Consider the following 17,928-nt stretch of genomic DNA (forward strand, 5'->3'; position numbering starts at 1 on the left):
AATATAAATATTGACCACTTACTCAAGTAGTTCCAGAGTCATAATCCCTTTAGGTTCTGCTTCCACACTCTTGCCCCAGAACTTGAGTTTAGGATAAATTGAGCCATGAAACACAAAATCATTATTCAGTCCTTCCGCACAGAAAGCACTGACTGGTGGGTGATGACTAACTTGTTCTGAGAGAAGTCTAAATCCAAGATCATCTCTAAAAAAAAGGAATTTTTAGAATCATTGGGGGTTTTGTTTATTTGGTTTTTTTATTTAGAGTTTACAAAGTTTGCATTTCAGATGCAACTAGTACTCTCTCAAAAGAACTTTCTTTACCTATTGTGACATAATACAAGATTAAAAAAGGTTACGGTAACTCCATATGGCTTTATCCAAGGCAACCATCTAAGTTAAAATCCTTGAGCAACACAAGAAAACCTAATCAAGTTAACCAAAACAGTTCTTGTAAGTAAAGAGACATTGTCATTTCTCTCAGACCATATTATGGCGCAAAACATAAAAACCTGCTAAAACATCTCCACTACCCCCATAATTATTATACCCCACAAGAGAACCATCAGCATTCCTGGATCCTACAGCTGCACCTCCAGAAATGTAACATCACATCCAATGCACCAAATGCCTTTATGGAAAATATGTACGAGAAACCAAACAACAACCGTGTACCAGAATGAGCACACACTGGAAATCTATCAGAGACAAGAATACCTGTGGGGGCACATTTCTCACAAAACCCACCTCTCCCTAATCTCTCAGTTCTAATCCTCAGAGGTAATTTACAGAACACCTTTCACAGATGAGCCTATGGACTTCACTTTATCAACCTCCTGGATACAAAAAAAAAAAATCATGGATTAAATATAGACATTGGATTTATGATGCATTATAAACTTGCCTGACATCTGACTCCCCAGGTACCTCTCTCCACTATTGACTGACTAACTACATTCATTCTCCCTCTCCCCCAGCCTGTCTCACCCACTGACTCCTCAATTTACATCTTCAGCGACTGCCTTTCTTGCATGCATACCAGCCTCCGGCTTCTTCACTATTGATTCCATCCAGGAAGAGCACACAAACTGTGGATGCTTCCTCAGCCTGAGAAAGGGTATTTATACCGAATGGCTTGCAAAGAAGAATTTTTCCAACTCATTGCATTGGTCTAATAAAAGATATCAGATTTACCCAAAGAACTCTGTCTGCCTATGTCCTTAAGAGACCAACATGGCTACAACCTATACCTTTGGTCATTTCTTAAACATTTGTAAAGTCTACAACATACACATAGATATGGTCCTACAGACTGGCCTACCTGCTTATATGGGGTCTTAAAGTTGCCAAGCCTGAAATGGTTATTCTGCCAACTGAATTTACTTTAGTTGGTTTTTGTTTGTTTTTTTAAAAGTATTACTGTATGAGAGCCTATGTAATAATTTAAGAGAAGTTTGCTTGCAAGTTAGCTGCGGTATTAGTATGTTTATCTAATAAATCTTTGTACAGATATAGCATCTAAATTGCAACACTGATAACTTAGATCAATAAAACTGCTCTGAAAGGAAAGTAGTATTGGGGTGGGGGGGAGAAGGGACAGATTTTCAACCCAGAACAGTTTAAGGTAAGCTGTATGCTCCCCCCAAAAAAGTATTGACAGCTGAAAAGGGGGCAACTTTTAGCACATGGTGGCAAAGTTCCACCCAAATTAAAAGACAAAGCACTTCAAGCACATGATAGATTTACTTAACTACCCATTGTTATGCATTATTTTCTTAATAACATTTCTAGTCTTTACCTGACTAATTCATATGTTTCTCCAAGTAGTGGGTTGAATGGTTTCCCTGTCCGTTCCCATTGTGAAGCAACCGCAGACACAGCAAATGCAGCTACACACTGTTCAAAAGAATATTAACATCAAGAATTAACCTTGTTAGTTTTTAGTTCTTGTTAGATGCAAAACTAATTAACAAGTTGGGTATATCATACTACCTTCTCCCATGAAGATCTGGCAGGATTTTAAGAAAAAAGTGAAGTAAAAATCTGTTTAATTTTTCTTTAAGAAAACTAAAACATCAAAGCTTTTAAAAACTGAATGTACTTTGAGGGTGTGTCTACACATCACCCTGCAGTGCCATAGCAACACGGTACATCACTATACAGCATGATATAGAGACGTAGCGATCATGTAGGTCTACATGTGATCGCCAGCTAAGTCACCGTAGTGGCAAAATCTAACCACGTGCCATGTTTTAGTACTTCCAGTAAGAAGCATTAAAACATGGCACCACAGCAATGTCGCCACATATGGCAATATGCGGATGCGCCCCCCAGTGAATTAAATCAGATCAATTTAGTTTAGCTAGCAAGAGAATCAACCTGAAGTTACAGGGTTGCTTCTTCTGGCCAAATGACAATTTACTCTAAGCTAGTATTATACTATACCCAAAACATTTCAGAAAAGGACTTTCAGAAACATTATGTAACCACTATAAAAAAGTACCTGCATCCTCTCAACTGTGCTGGAAAGCGAACTGGCCTTGTGGATGAGGTATGTATGTTCCATGTATTCTGTAAGTCGCTGTAGAAAGCTCAGTGGTTCATTGAAAATAACTGGCATTGTGATTTTTGACAGCTCCTGATACAAGAGTGAAATATACATTAAAAACCAAAAAGGACTGGACACAGTTAAGTTTTGAGTTGCTGTAATTCACTATCTTAGTAAAGATAAATTGGCACCATTAGTGGTAGTGCAACATCCTTTGACTTGGCTTGTGGATTATGAAAAAAACAAAACAAAAAAAACACAATGTGGGTTGTATCATTTTTCTGAGCTTAAGCCTCTTCTTGCATTGAAATAAGTCTTTTAAAGATGGATATAAATATGAATTTCTAATCATAGGAGTGTTTCAGAAAAGACATGAAGAGTCTCAGAACACCCTTCTACAAAAGACAACTTTCAGATTAGAAAAAATCTCTTACTTTTAGAACCTATTAACCAGATGGTCTCCAACAGAGAATATAACGTTTTTAACAAGAATACCTTCCAAGTCTTCATTTTAATCTGTGGCTTTGAAGGCCTTATTTAAAAAGAAAAACATTTGCTCTGAACCCTTAGCATTGTTACAAGTGATTTCCCAGCACAGTTTTTGCAGCCCTCCAGTTGGCTTTCAGTGCCAGTCCCATTCTCCACTTATGATCTCACCAGGACTACACCTTTTCTTTTCAATATGCTGTTATTACTCTTGGAACACACCAAAACTAGACAGGAATTTGCTTATCTACAACAATAACAGCATATCACCAAGATCTTTGTTAGCAACATATGAACACTGCTCAAGTTCCAGAAAATACTGACCCAATTTCAAATCGACCCGTTCTTCCAGAGTGCAATGGAGGCATTTCCAGTGTCCACTCCATGCACACTGGAAACTAAGCTGCAGGCAGAATGAGCTAGACTTGCTGTCAACAGCCCTTTGTGCATTTTGGGGTAATATTTTTATTCACTAAGGCCTCTTTGGTGCACAGAAAGCTCACAGAACTGCTCACTGTTCTGTGCACACTCAAATGAAGCATTGTGGGGAAACTGGAAGACTCCATCTTGCTATTTTACACTTTGGTTCTGTAGGAAGCTTGGAGGGCTGTGAAGACACCTTTACTCAAAATGCCCAAATTACTTGTTCAGCTCAGCCTTAGCCCTTCTGATTATGAACCATGGAAGTCAACAAACTCTTCAGTTTACATAAGATTACGCAAATATGGTATTTACTGCATCTTACTTGCACATTACCTACCATTCCAATACACTTCCTCAAGATACTCCAAATACTAAAGTCGTTCCTGGAAAACATTGGAGAAGGCAAACTTGTTCTAGGAAAAAAAAAGCCAAGCTTTTATTTCATTATCCGTTCACCAAAAACAGTGTCTATTACTAATATGGCTGCAAACATTTTAATATTGTTTTAAGTCCATGACTCCAAACTGACTAACAGATAAGGCAGTTTTTGCATGTGGAGATAACGTTTCGGGACTTTTTGTTAAAAACAAGGTGAATTAAATTCAAACACTCCTCAAGGATAAGCTGAAAAATATTAAATACACCAAATCAGTTGTTTGGATCTGTGAACTGAACTCTTAACAGCAACAAATGTTTGGGGAAAAAAGCAAACAAAAACCATGCATACAAATCAGTTCTTGATATTATTTGCATGATGTAGAAGATAATTTGTCAGTCATTTTTTCAAGGTGGTACTTAGTCTTTTACCAGCAGAGTGATGGCATATTACCTCCTTTGAAAAAATATATATTCATGAAAAGCTGTAGAAATATCCATTTAGATAGAGAAGGTTTAAGATTATTTTTAGCTAATGGCGCTGAAATATTTAGCCGTTTCTATACTGCACATGAACACAGGACCAAGACATTTCTCATCTCGACTGAAAAGAAAAAGGGTCACTGAAGGACAACAGGAAAATAGAAGCGCACAGAATTATTCTTAGTTCAAGAGAAATATGACTTTTCTTCTATGTAGAAGCTAACAAATATGCTTAAGCAGGGTTGAAATGAAATTTTAAAATCAACATGGTTTGGTGCCTGGTGAAAAAGGGTCCTAAACCAGGTCTTCATGTTGGCTAAGGCACTGTTTAAAATTAAGAGCAGACAAATAGTATAATTTAGTTTACCCACAAAGAGGCAAAGCACACACTTTTATTAAAAAGGGTGCATTAGTCCAAATAATCCCCATGTAATCATGGGTCATGTACCATAAGTCTATGTCTCTCCCCAAGTATTACAACTAAACGGAAAGCTATTCATGGCTTTCAAAAACCACACCTACTCTTAATTAAAACTGAGATTTAAGAGAAACTTTAACACTATGCTTGAATATTCAAGTGTCACACTCCTGAACAAGGAGGATCTCCATTTCTCCCAGATTATGGAATTCAGTATCTTCACAGACTGCTAAAATGGTATGCAATTTGTTCTTTGCGATTTTCAGCAACTTCACTTGTTGTGTTACTTAATTTTCATTGATACTTCTGTGATAAGATGACAATTTTCCTGGACTGGTTCTTTGATTTTTTCAAAAACAAAGGGTTCCTTAAAACTGGCTAAATCCCTTAGAAGTCTGACTTGGTATAATTTAAAAGGTAATACTTACGCTCAACAAATAAATTGCCTTCCATGATACTATGAAAATTCTCGAAAGTAATTTTAGTTTTGTAATGATTCACTAAAAATATCCAGTATTAACTAAATTCACTTGGATACATGGAACTATGATGGGGAATTAAGGGTTCTTCCTAACAGAAGGCTTCTTGATCATTAAAAATGGTGATACCATTTAAAACGAACAAAAAATAGGTGTGCTATTCCATAACACTGAAAATTGATGCGAGTGAGATGAACCTGGTGATTTTAAGATTAAGAACATCCTTTGAGGATGCTCTGATGCATGTGTCCAGAAGAGGCAATTTCCACCAAGTCTATACTCCTCCATATCCATTTTATTATTTACTTCATTAAACAATAGCCAGAGAGGTAATTTAATAACATATACAATTGGGTAGTGAGCATTTTAGCACAGAATGCTATGTAAAGTTTATAAATTTACTCTTTATTAAGAAAATTACCTTCTTCCTTTTGTGAGTTCAAGAATCTATCATTTACTGGTATAATATATATGGTAATACAATTTTATATTACATAACATTATTTTATCATCTTTCAAGTTAAAACTGAATTTCCTGCATTCATTAGCCACACCCAAAATGAAAAAGTCTGTCCTTTCCTTTTTGACAATTCTGAGAGACTTAAAAGTTCTTCGTAGGCAGGCGATAAGAAAGAAACAGAAAATAGTCAAATTTCAGCCTCATCAACCTTGACAGCAACCCTGTAAATAAGGGAAGGGGTTGGAAATTAGCAGCTTTCCTTTAGTCTCCATGGGCAGATTTCTTCTAAGAAGTTATTCACAAATTAAAAATAGCTTTATCTAAAATAAACCTTAAGATAAAAAAAAGTATGTTTCTACTACAAAGAGAAGCAAGTGGCATGGATTCACAGGATCGCTAAAAAACACAAAACACAAAACAAACCCCTCCCCACAAACCACTTGCATTCAAAAACATGTTTCTAATAACCACTGTGTTTAATGCATCTTGCAACTATTGCAACTGAAAAATATCTTGGGCTTGCTTGCTTTATGCATTGACACTTGTAAAATTCTCTTTCCTTGTAGCCTGATTTCCCTTTGGGTAGATCCTCCACAGAGCAGCAAGAGGGGGAAAAACTTCCTTTCCCATCATTAAAAAGGTTAAGTTAAAAACTGGCAGGGAAGCTCAGGAGAAAGGAAAGAGAAAAAACTGTTTTGTTTTGGGTTTTTTGTTTGTTTGTTTTTTTAAAAGAGAAACTGGCTTAGTTTCACTTGGACAGTATTCCATTAGCTGACGCATTAGATAGTTTGAATATTTCTAGATTGCTTATTTTGTGCCATATGCTGTTCACAATTTAGTATTTAAAAAAAATCCCTACTAAAATAAAAGGCTGTATGTATGAAATCTGCTTCCAGATCAAACAAGCACTACATCATGTTATGTTCCCCATAACTACTTTAGTATCACTAGCTTTCACCTGGATATGAAAAGGAGGTTAATCAAGTGGTTAGTGGTCACCAAATAAGAAATCAGTTAGTATTATCCTTGGTATTTCCACTTTTATAGTATACCTCAATGATAATGCAAGTTTCATTAACCTAAGTGTTCACTGACAGTCTAATAGTAGATAGCCTGATTACATCTGGTAATTAAGCACTTACAAAAAACATTCCTCGTATGAACAGACTAAATGACTTTTCATTTTTTGGGCCCATCAGATTTCCACTGTTCCAAAACCTAGAACAAAGATAAAATTCTTTGGGCCAGCAAAGATCCTTGAATATTCTGGTAAAGAGGATATGAACTAGCTGGATATGTAACATTCTTCAGAAGTCCTACGTAGAAATAAATCAGCTCAAGAGAAAAAGTAAAAGGAGGAAAGCAAATGATATCCTAATATCACGAGATTTATAGGCCACTGAGACACTTGTCTCAAAATGGCTAAAAAATAACAGAAGTGCTAAACTAGCAAAAATGTAAAGCAAAAAACTAACATTGTGTATTTCCTCAAAGCTTTTGAATCTTATATTGGTTTACTAATTGCCATTTACAGTTTTGTACTTTAAGGACAGATGTTGTGCTCTACAGGATATTTCATCAGCTACAGCATCCAAGCAGTCTGCAAATAAGCCCCGTTTCTCAGAAGTGCACCTACAAGGTAATCTACATAATATGGAAATAGACGCAGTTTAAATTTTGATCAACTATTAACATAACTAAACCGACACATTAGCATCAACTAAAAAGAATATGGCAAGAGAACTAGAAACACTGTACAGCTTCATCCTCTGAGGAGCTCTCTTGGAAGTAACATTTAAATTGGCATAACTCTGGGGAAAATAACAGTTTGCATCAATATATTTGTGGATACTAAATCCCAATGTGTCACTAAGATGCTAGGTAAAAGTTTAACATTACAGTAAAAACACAAAAGAGGTCCTAGCCATCTACATATATATGCTTAAGTCTTCAACATCCACCTTTTTCCAAGCAATAAATCAGGAGCTAATTTTAGAAGTTAAACATAGGCATCTATTCTAGTTCATCGTTGTTTAGAGAGATCATTAAATATTGAAGGCAACACAGTGCAAGATATACAGATTAGGAATGGAAATGAAATCTTGCCTGAAAAGTCTAGCGAGAGGCATCCATAGGTACACAGTAGAGTACATGAGCAAATACGGACCTTAGAGGCTCCAGTCACCTCTTGTTTACAACTGTGGCACTATAGTTGTACAACAAGGCTCATGGAAAATGGCCAAGTAATTGTTAGTTTCCTATACTTACAGAAGACTGTCTTTAGTGTAACGACCCAAGAACTACACCGACGGCCTTTAATTAAGTTTTTCAATTGTATTTACATATGACACTCGCATTAGTCACTTTTACAGAAAATTAATTCCCTTTCATGGCCCAGAATTTCCAGGCAACAAAACATGCAATTTATGCATTCCTTCCTAAATATTCATTTCAACTCAGTGCTTCCCATTTTCTAGGTTTTCCAGCTAACTGAATATATAGTCTGAGGGCAGCAATAATGCTGCTTTTTATTTATTTTTAATACGTCAGTAAGAGATACCAAGAGGGATCCCTCTAGTCAGCAACTTTCTCTTACCCTCCAGGCCATAACTACCTCACTCCATTTTTGTCCTCATTTCTTTTAGTCTTGGCTTAGTGTGGAAGAACAGATGCTCAGGAGGTTGAGCCTGACAACAGAGTCTTCTACATTACCACACATTTAATTATTGATTTAGGTATCAAGTACTTAAGGTATCTTACATTTTCACTGAAGCATGCTTATTTTTAAATTTCTGCCTTAAAGTGGTATAGATAACCCTTATCTAATCTATTTGTAGAATGATTTTGCTTCAAGAGACAGATTAATGTGTTCCCCCCCACCCAAGTATGCTGAAGTTGGGATTGAACTGTAATATATGCATGTTGAATTGCCCCTGCACTGAAAGTTGAGAACAGCAGTGTCTATTACATCTCATTAACTCTAGATCTATTGTCCTCCTTCACAGGCAAATGCATGAACAAAAAAAATGGATCATCTGACAGCATAAGATAAACCTATGCAACATACATGAGTTTTATTTTAAAACTGCTTTGTTTAAACTTAAGTTTTTGATGCCAAGATACCAATATTGAAAGTCATTCTTAATACCAGCAGAGATCAAATGACTGGAAACTAGAGAGACAACAGAAGGTATAAGTCATTAAAAATACATGAAGAAATAAGACCCACATCAATTTCAGCAAGACATTTAAAGGAGTCAAAGCCATGTCTGTTTTAAAATGTCCATATAAATTTTGTCTCCTTGTCAAAATCGATAATGATTTATAATGGTTCATTAGCATCAGAAAGGGTTCTTCACTAGAGGTGCAGAACAGCTACCTGCTTTTCAACTATCATCATCCTTAGAGAAAATTCAAAATGTCTACAGTTATCTTTTGCAAGAGAAAGGATTTCTGCTTCACATGACAATCAAGTTACAACGTAAGTTCAAAAAGCAGAGACAACATCCTACCTGTGTTTTTTGATGCCATTAGAGAGACACTCTCCACCAACTTTTTCTTCGGACACATTGGAAGTTATTGTATTGTTTGAATCCATGCTGTCCTCTAATGAGTATGCTGTTCCTGTTTCAAATCCACTTAATGATTTTTCAGATTCTGAATCTGCAAAAGAGCAGGTGCATGTTAATGAATCTAACTTCAATGCTAGACTTCACTGACTAACAGAAACCTCCTCCTAACACAAAACTGAAACCCAAGTAGACTGCTTTGTTCCGATGACAGTATCCGTCTCGTAACTAACCAGCACCTCCACAAACTGCTGATTCCTTACCTAGAAACGGATCAAGAGATTCTGGGATAGGAAATGTAGAAGATTCACAATTCTATTGAATAGAATCAAAATAGCCATATTAATTCTCATTTAAACTACTATTAACTTGAGTCAATTTCTCAGTCAGAAACCAATTAAAAACATTAGCATTTCAATTTTTCATTTTAAATTGGGTACCTATTCTTTTAAACTTCGAATTCTTCTAGATTCGCTTGTTTTAATTTATTGTTTGCTAACTACCATTTAAAAACACTCTTCAATTCCATGCAAGCCATATAGAATAAAAAAGTAATGAATATGCAAGGGGAGCATTCAATACAATGGATTTTATCTGACTTTCCGGGAAGGTTATATTGCTATGTAATATGACTGCTAAATGATAATTGTAGCCAGGTTTCCAGAGTATGAAGTTTAATAAAACAGTCTATGTTGTGTCCAAAAAAAAATTAAAAATCAAACCAAAATCTGGTTTTAGTTGATAAGTGGCTAAACAGCTTTGAGGGATGGGAACAGAAAGTTAACCCCTTGAGATTATATTTCATATTTTCTCTTCCCATTCTATCCAGTACCTCATGCTAAAGCATTAACGCCAACTACCAGGAGTCAAGTAGGCAAAGGTCTATCCAAGTCAGTTAAAACTGTACCAACTCACCCATTTCTACCTCAGTTAAGAAACTTCAAAGAAATCTCAATAACTAAGCTGCTGGAAAGGAATTCAATCACTAGATAAGTAATCCCAAAGGGACAGAAGATGTGATGTAAGAGATGTAGAAAAGAACCAAATGGGACTAAGGGAGAGACTATGAACAGTTACTTTTACTTTACTGTTCCAAGATTCCTATAATAGACCTTTCCATAAGGGGAACACAGCAGAACAGCAGGAGGAAGATGTTTCCTAGCTGCTAGAAGCAACTGATCTACCATCAGATTAGGCTGGTGGATTGTTCCATGGAAACAACCCTCATTTAAGCCTTTGGAGCCAAGTGAAGAATAGCCCTAGTTATCCATCCTTCTGTCTAGCAGCTACTAAGCTAAACCAATTTAGCTTGGGTGGGATGGGTAAGCATGTGTTCTCTTCTAGGTTGGCAGATCTCCTCCGGCAGGCTTTAAACTAGGCTCGTCGGGGGAAGGGGAAGACGAGGGAGGAGGAAGCCTTGGACCGCTAAACCAAGCGGCACTCACAAGTACAGCCCAGCCTAGACTGGTGAGCAAAACATATACACAGGTAAGCACAGGGGCCAGGGCAATGCTGTGATTAGAGGGCCAGTGCACACATCCACAGGAGGCCTCAAGTGCCTCTACACAAACGCTCATAGTATGGGAAACAAGCAGGAGGAATTCACCCTCCTGCTAGCTGACACCAACTCAGACATAGTGGGGCTCACTGAAACGTGGTGGGACCCAACGCATGACTGGGCAGTGAATATCAAGGGCCATAGGCTGTACAGGAGGGACAGGACAGGGAGGAAAGGCAGGGGTGTGGCACTTTACATTAAGGGGGAAATACACATCCTCAATCAGGTAGCACAGAGTCAGAGGAGGGGCACATGGAAGTGCTCTGGGTTAGAATACAAGGCAGTTGAGGGGAAAAAGACGTAACGGTGGGGGTGTACTACAGACCACCCAACCAAGGGGAAGAGCTAGACCAGGAATTCTTAAGTCAGCTCATGGAGGTAGTTAGGTCAAAGGACATGGTCATCATCGGTGACCTGAACTTTCCAGACATCTGCTGGGAAGAGCAGTCAGCCAGGTCTGACTACTCACGTAGGTTCCTAGCCCAAATGCAGGACCTCCATCGAACCCAGGAGGTGCACCGCCCCACCAGGGGAGACGCCTCGCTGGACCTGGTGCTGGCCACCGGCGACGGCCTGGTGAGGGGGCTGCAAGTGCTCAACCACCTGGGTGACAGTGATCATCACCTGCTGGAATTCACCATCCAGCACAAGGTGCCAAAGGCCTGCAGAAAGGCAGCAGCCCTAGATTTCAGGAGGGTGGACTTCAATGAGCTAAGGAGAATAGTCGGGGAAGCACTGAGATCTCAGAGGGGAGGGGAGCCAGGTGTCCAAGAAGAGTGGTTGCTCCTTAAGGAGACGATCCTCCAAGCCCACAGGGAGGTAATCCCAACATGGATCAAAAGGGAGCAGGAGGGTGCAAAAGCCTCCATGGCTCACCAAAAGCATCTGGGAATGTCTCCTAGCTAAAAGGGATGCGTACACCCAATGGGATAGAGGAGCCATCACCAGGGAGGATTATACTGCGGTTGCTCGGGGATGCAGGGGAGCAGTCAGGAAGGCCAAGGCAGAGATGGAACTGGGACTAGCTTCCTGGATCAAGGACAAGTTCTTTTTAAATACATAGGGGGCAAAAAGAAGGTACCAGGTAACGTGGGGCCCCTGCAAGACATGCTAGGGAATTTGGTCATCATACCAGATGACAAAGCTAACCTATTTAACGACTTCTTTGCCTCCATTTTCCTAAGCAGGGACCAGATCCTGGGGAGGAACACCTAGGCCAAGGGTCAGGGAGGATCTAGCCAGGGAACTTCTGGAGGGACTAGATGTATTCAAATCAGCTGGTCCTGACGATCTCCACCCCAGAGTGCTGAGGGAATTGGCTGACGTCATTGCAGGACCCCTGGCATGGCTGTACGAGCACTCATGGTGCTCTGGTGTGGTGCCAGATGACTGGAAGAGGGCCAATGTGGTTCCCATCTTCAAAAAAGGGAAGGAAGGAGGACCCAGGGAACTATAGGCCGGTTAGTCTTACCTCGATCCAGGGTAAGCTTTTTGAATTATTCTGACACATGTCCATGAGGAGCCAGCAGGGGAGATTATGCTTAGGGGCAACCAACACTGGTTCATTAGAGGCAGGACCTGTCAGACCAACCTGGTGGCCTTCTATGACCAGGTCACCAAATCCTTAGATGCAGGGGAAGCAGAGGACATAGTCATCCTGGACTTTCAGAAGGCCTGCGACACCATCTCTCACCCCGTTCTCATTAAGAAACTGGGGGCTGTGGTGTCGACACCCACACAGTCAAATGGATTGCCAACTGGCTGGAGGGCCGAACCCAGAGAGTGGTGGTGGATGGGTCATTTTTGACTAGGAGGGATGTGGGCAGTGGGGTTCCTCAAGCTTGGTCCTCGGGCCCGCACTGTTCAACACCTTCATCAGCAACTTGGAGGGGGTAAAAAGCACCCTGTTCAAATCTGCTGATGACACTAAGATGTGGGGGAGATGTGGGCATGTTAGAAGGAAGGAATAGGCTACAAAATCAGACCTAGACAGGTTACAGGAGTGGGCACATGAGAACAGGATGGGTTTCAACACTGACAAGTGCAAGGTGCTGTTCCTGGGGAGGAAGAACCAGCAGCATACCTACAGGCTGGGGAACTCCCTTCTCATCAGTGCAGAGGCAGAAAAGAATCTTGGAGTCATCATTGATGCCAAGATGAACATGGGCCGGCAGTGTGGGGATGCAGTCAGGAAGGCCAACCGTACCTTGTCATGCATCCACAGATGCATCTCAAGCAGGTCCAGGGAGGTGATACTTGCCCCTCTATGCAGCACTGGTCAGGCTGCAGTTGGAGTACTGCATCCAGTTCTGGGCACTGCACTTCAACAGGAATGTGGACAGCATGGAGAGGGTCCAGAGGAGGGCCACTCACGTAACGGGGACAGCAGGGCAGACGCTACAAGGAGAAGCTACGGGACCTGAACCTGTTCAGCCTCCACAAGAGAAGGCTGGGGATCTAGTGGCCTGTTACAAACTCTTCAAAGGGGACAAGCAGGCACTGGGGGAGTCCCTCTTCCCCCAAGCACTAAGAGGAACGACTAGAAATAATGTCACAAGCTGGCAGAGAGTAAATTAGACTCCAGGAGGCGCTACTTCACTGTCAGGGCGGCTAGGATCTGGAACCAGCTTCCAAGAGAAGTGGTGCAGGCTCCTACCCTGGGGGTCTTTAAGAGGAGGCTTGACAATCAATCAATCACCTTGCTGGGGTTGTTTGACCGCAGTACTTTCCTGCCAGGGCAGGGGGTCAGACTTGATGATCTGCTCAGGTCCCTTCTGACCCTACTAACTATGAAGCTAAGAATTGTTTTTCGTTCAGGAACACGACAAGAAAAAACAAACAGCAGAACAAACTTCAGCAGAAAAGCCCTTTCAGGCAGAGACTGCCTGTGCAGTGCTGAAACCTGGGCTTGGTTGCATAACAAAAAAAATCTAGGCTAACCCCATTATCCCTGTGCACAACCATATTAATTTAAGCCAGTGATCATAAATGTCTGGGGAATAATCCATCCACAACCTGCCCAAGAGATCCACTCCAGGGTTCTTTTACCATTCCTTCTCTGAAAGGCCACTCTTCATTTGTCTGATCAAAAAGATTCTCTTTACCAGTCCCCTTCCCCAAACACTGGGAAGATCAAGAGCAAAACATTTTTGTCCAATAGACTTTGCTGCAGAGCTGCATCTTCTCCAGTTTGAAAGAGCTAGGAATGAAAAAAAGGATTTCAGCTTTCATTAAGAGGCATCTACCCATGATCTCAGTGAATGCGGCGTTGAAATTAAGCCTATTGCTAGAGGCTGAAAGAAGCTGCCAGCTGGTGCCAAGGGTATGGGCATGTTAAGAGTCAGATGCACGTGTCATAAAAACTAGGAAATTGACGATCCAAAGAATCATCTTGTTATATTTACATATCTTCAGGCACTTCAAATGACATCATAATGATGACACAAAGCAGTTTTGATGAGACCAACATGGCAGTAGGGCGAGGAAAAAACCACCTTTGCAGAGCTGCTGACCATTATCTTTTAAACTCAAGGTGATCAGGAGAGGTCCTGGACAACTGGAAAAGGGCACATACAATACCCATCTTTAAGAAATGGAAGAAGGAGGATCCAGGGAATAAACAGACCAGTCAAGCTCACTTCAGTCCCCAGAAAAATCTGGAACAGGTCCTCCAGGAATTCATTTTTAAGTACTTGGAGAAGAAAGTGATCAGGAGCAGTCACCAAGGGCAAATCGTGCCTGACCAAGCTAATTGCTTTCTAGGATGAGATGACTGGCTCTGAGGATGTGGGGAGACCAGCAGCTGCAATATACCTTGACTTGAGTATGGCTTTTGATACAGTCTCTCACAGCATTCTTGCATGCAAGCAAGCTAAGGAAGTACAAAGTTGACGAACGAACTGTAAGGTGGATAGAAAAGCTGCTGGATCATCAGGCTCAATGGGTAGTGATCAATGGCTCAAGGTCTAGTTGGCAGCTGGCATCAAGTGGAGTGTCCCAGGGATCAGTCCTGGGGGCAGTTTTATTCATTATCTTCGTTAACGAGCTGGAAGATGAGATGAAGCTTACCCTCAGCAAGTTCACAGATGACACCAAGCTGTGGGTAGTAGTAGATATGCTGGAGGGTAAAGCTATGATTCAGAGTGACCTAGACAGATTGGAGGATTGAGCCAGAAGGAATCTCATGAGGTTCAACAAGGATGAGTGCAAAGTCCTGCACTTTGGATGCAATAATTTCATGCGGGTACACGCTTGGGAACAAGTAGCTAAGAAGCAGCTCTACAGAAAAGGACCTGGGGGTTACAGTGGACAATGAGCTGGATGAGCCAACAACGTGCTCTTATTACCGAGAAGGCTAACAGCATACCGGACTGCATTAGGAGAAGCGTTGCCAGCAGATTAAGGAAAGTAATTATTCCCCTCTACGCTGCACTGGTAAGGCTACATCTGGAGTACTGTGTTAAGTTTTGCCCTCCCTCTTCCCCCAACTAGAAAAAGGATGTGGACAAGTTGGGAAGAGTCCAGTGGAGGGCAACAAAAATGGTTAGGGGGCTAGGGCACTTGACTGCTGAGGAGAGACTGAGGGAACTGGATTTATTTAGTCTGCAGAAGAGAAGACCAAGGTGGGGATTTAATAGCAGCCTTCAACTATATGAAGGGTGGTTCCAAAGAGGATGGAGCTGGACTGTTCTCAGTAGTAGCTGATGACAAAAGGAGCAATGGTCTTCAGTTGCAGCAGGGGAAGTTTAGGTTTGATATTGGGAGGGGAGGGAGGGGGAGGGGAAAAACAAACAAACACACAACCTTCACTAAGAGGGTGGTCAAGCACTGGAATAGAGTTACCTAGAGGTGGTGGAATCTCCATCCTTGAAAGTTTCTAAGGCCTGGCTCAATAAAGCCCTGGCTGGAATGATTTAGTTGGGGATGCTCCTGCTTTGAGCAGGGGGTTGGACTAGATGATTTTGTGAGGTCTCTTCCAACCCTAATTTCGTACGATTCTATATTAGCTTGTTAGTGCAGCTATTCTTAACCATAGTGCCATGGCACCTTGGGGTGCCTTGAGATTTTTAGGGGTGCCATGGGTTGCCTCTTTATTAACACTTAGGTGTGCAAACACCTACATACCGTTTCTAAAGATAAATCCAAAGATTTTAAACAGGAACCCACAGTGTCAAATCCATTCTGGAACTACTGCACTATTTCACTTGTTTGCAAGAAGAACTGCTTTTTTTTTTGGCTTTTTTTTCCAAACATGGATAAAAGTAAGTGAAGGCAAAGAGCTGGCATTTTCCAAAGGATGCTTCAAGTCTAAGGTGGTGGAGAACCACTGAACTAGTGATAGGCACCTTTGGAACAATAAAACTGCATTCACACCAGAGGGCTGCTCCCCTGTTAACCCATTCGTAGAAGATACCACAAAATCTTTGCAAATACTTCTTTTCCTCTATAGTCATGCAAGACAAGCTCAGAGGATTCTACATGTAAGTAGTAGATCCCAGGATTAACACTAGTTAACTTCATTTTGGTTTTATGAATCCCATCCTTGATATTTTCTGGGATGGAAGCTAAGGGCACTTTTACACATGCTCCTGGGTGGACAAGCAAACAAACCAGCATCAATGCCACTCCGGCCCTCCCGTGTACCCTGCCCCCCCTCAAAAACCCCCCAACCAAACCAAGTCCCAACTGTGGTTCCTTATCTTTCTACTGGTTGGGTCAGATCTGTGGACTCCTACTCAAAAGGGCAAGCTTCTACATCCTCAAGCTTGCTTGCATGGACTCTTTCATATGTATATGAAGTTTTGGAATGTTCTGCCAAGCTAGTGGGGCTAAAACACTTGAAATGGTTTAAAAATTTGCCTGGATATTTATGGAAGGAATTAAATTCTGACCCAGTAATTGGCAAGAGAGGTTTATGGCATTATGCATTTGCAATCTCCCAGGCTGGTGTTAAGGGTAACTTTTGCAGCATGGTAGGTCTCCCATGATGCAAGGCCACCAGTGAAGCCAGTAAGGAATCCCTTCCTATGAATGTTACTGGGTTCTTCAGAGGTTGGGAAGTGAGGAGGAGAGAGAGGTCAAATCAGGTGGTAGTGCCTAGAAAACCCAGAAGTTCCTAGTTACAGAGTATTGCTGAAGTTATAACCAATAGCTGGTACTGGGAAGGAATCTTCCCCCTAAGCTTTTGTCTTCTTCCATAACATGGACTGTGAGGCTTTTCCAAGAATCTTCTGAGCAGATACCAGCCAAAGATTTCAGTAGATGGCTGTAATAGCTATAATTAGACAATCTGAATGTACAGAAGCACTTGTACAGCATGCAGTTCTCCCAAAAAGTCATTAGGGATGGGTGCTACCATATGGCCTGTTATCCCTGTCTGAACACCAATCTGCTGTGAAGAACGCCCACTAGATCTTACATGTTTCTGAAATCAACTGAGCCTAGTCACTGTTCCTAGCTCTGAAGCCTGTAGGATGCTTGTTTGAGCCAAGCTGTTGTTAAGGATGTGGGACTCACTAGTTCTACTACTCCAAACCCTGAAATTAGTGTGCAAGCAGCCACACGTCTAAGGCAATTTGGTCATATATAGCCTGGAGTCGAACCAGAATCCACAGCATTTAACATGGTGGGATGGTTAAAAGCAGGCTTAGTGAAAGAATTTAATCAATTACCTTTAAAAAAAGGTAAAGAGCACTAGGGCTAAATATCAATATACAACAAAAGCCACAAGGCTTCATCCCTTCTGCAATCATGAGGTCTTCTCATAAGTTAGGCTACTGGAGTCCCTCCCGTCTTTTCCTTCTAGCCAATGGCAACTAACCGTCATACCCACCCTTTTCCCAACTGTTCACAGGAACCCTTACTTAAAACCATTTTTGATATGCTTAGCAAACATGCACTTTTCTGGGTCAGTCACCTCTCTAAAATGGATTACAACAGTGGTGTCTGATTGTTTTGGCCTGGGGGCCAGGTAAATGGTCCTAAATCCACCTATAGGCTGGATCCTGACCATGGGCTCAAGCTGGTGCACGGTGCTGACCAAGACACGGCCAATGCAGCCATGTGGGAAAGGACTGTTCAGAGCCTGATCCTGCATGGCTGCACTGGGTCCTGGATGGATTGCAACCAT

General features: G+C 41.1%; 1 protein-coding gene across 5 annotated transcripts in view; it reads right to left on the bottom strand.

The window, feature by feature from the left end:
• Positions 1-17,928, bottom strand: part of OSBPL1A (oxysterol binding protein like 1A) — a 107,696-nt gene that overhangs the window by 15,400 nt on the left and 74,368 nt on the right. For all 5 annotated transcript variants that reach the window (XM_090039828.1, XM_090039826.1, XM_090039824.1 and 2 more), the window contains 5 exons: positions 9,185-9,335; positions 3,795-3,870; positions 2,504-2,638; positions 1,799-1,896; positions 23-205 (listed from right to left, as the gene is read on the bottom strand). In XM_090039828.1, the coding sequence (XP_089895954.1) occupies positions 23-205; positions 1,799-1,896; positions 2,504-2,638; positions 3,795-3,870; positions 9,185-9,335 (643 nt within the window). The remainder of the gene's footprint in view (positions 1-22; positions 206-1,798; positions 1,897-2,503; positions 2,639-3,794; positions 3,871-9,184; positions 9,336-17,928) is intronic.

The sequence above is a fragment of the Crocodylus siamensis genome, chromosome 3 (genome assembly GCF_052110815.1).
Source record: "Crocodylus siamensis isolate JL-2025a chromosome 3, ASM5211081v1, whole genome shotgun sequence".
NCBI classification, from domain to species: domain Eukaryota; kingdom Metazoa; phylum Chordata; order Crocodylia; family Crocodylidae; genus Crocodylus; species Crocodylus siamensis.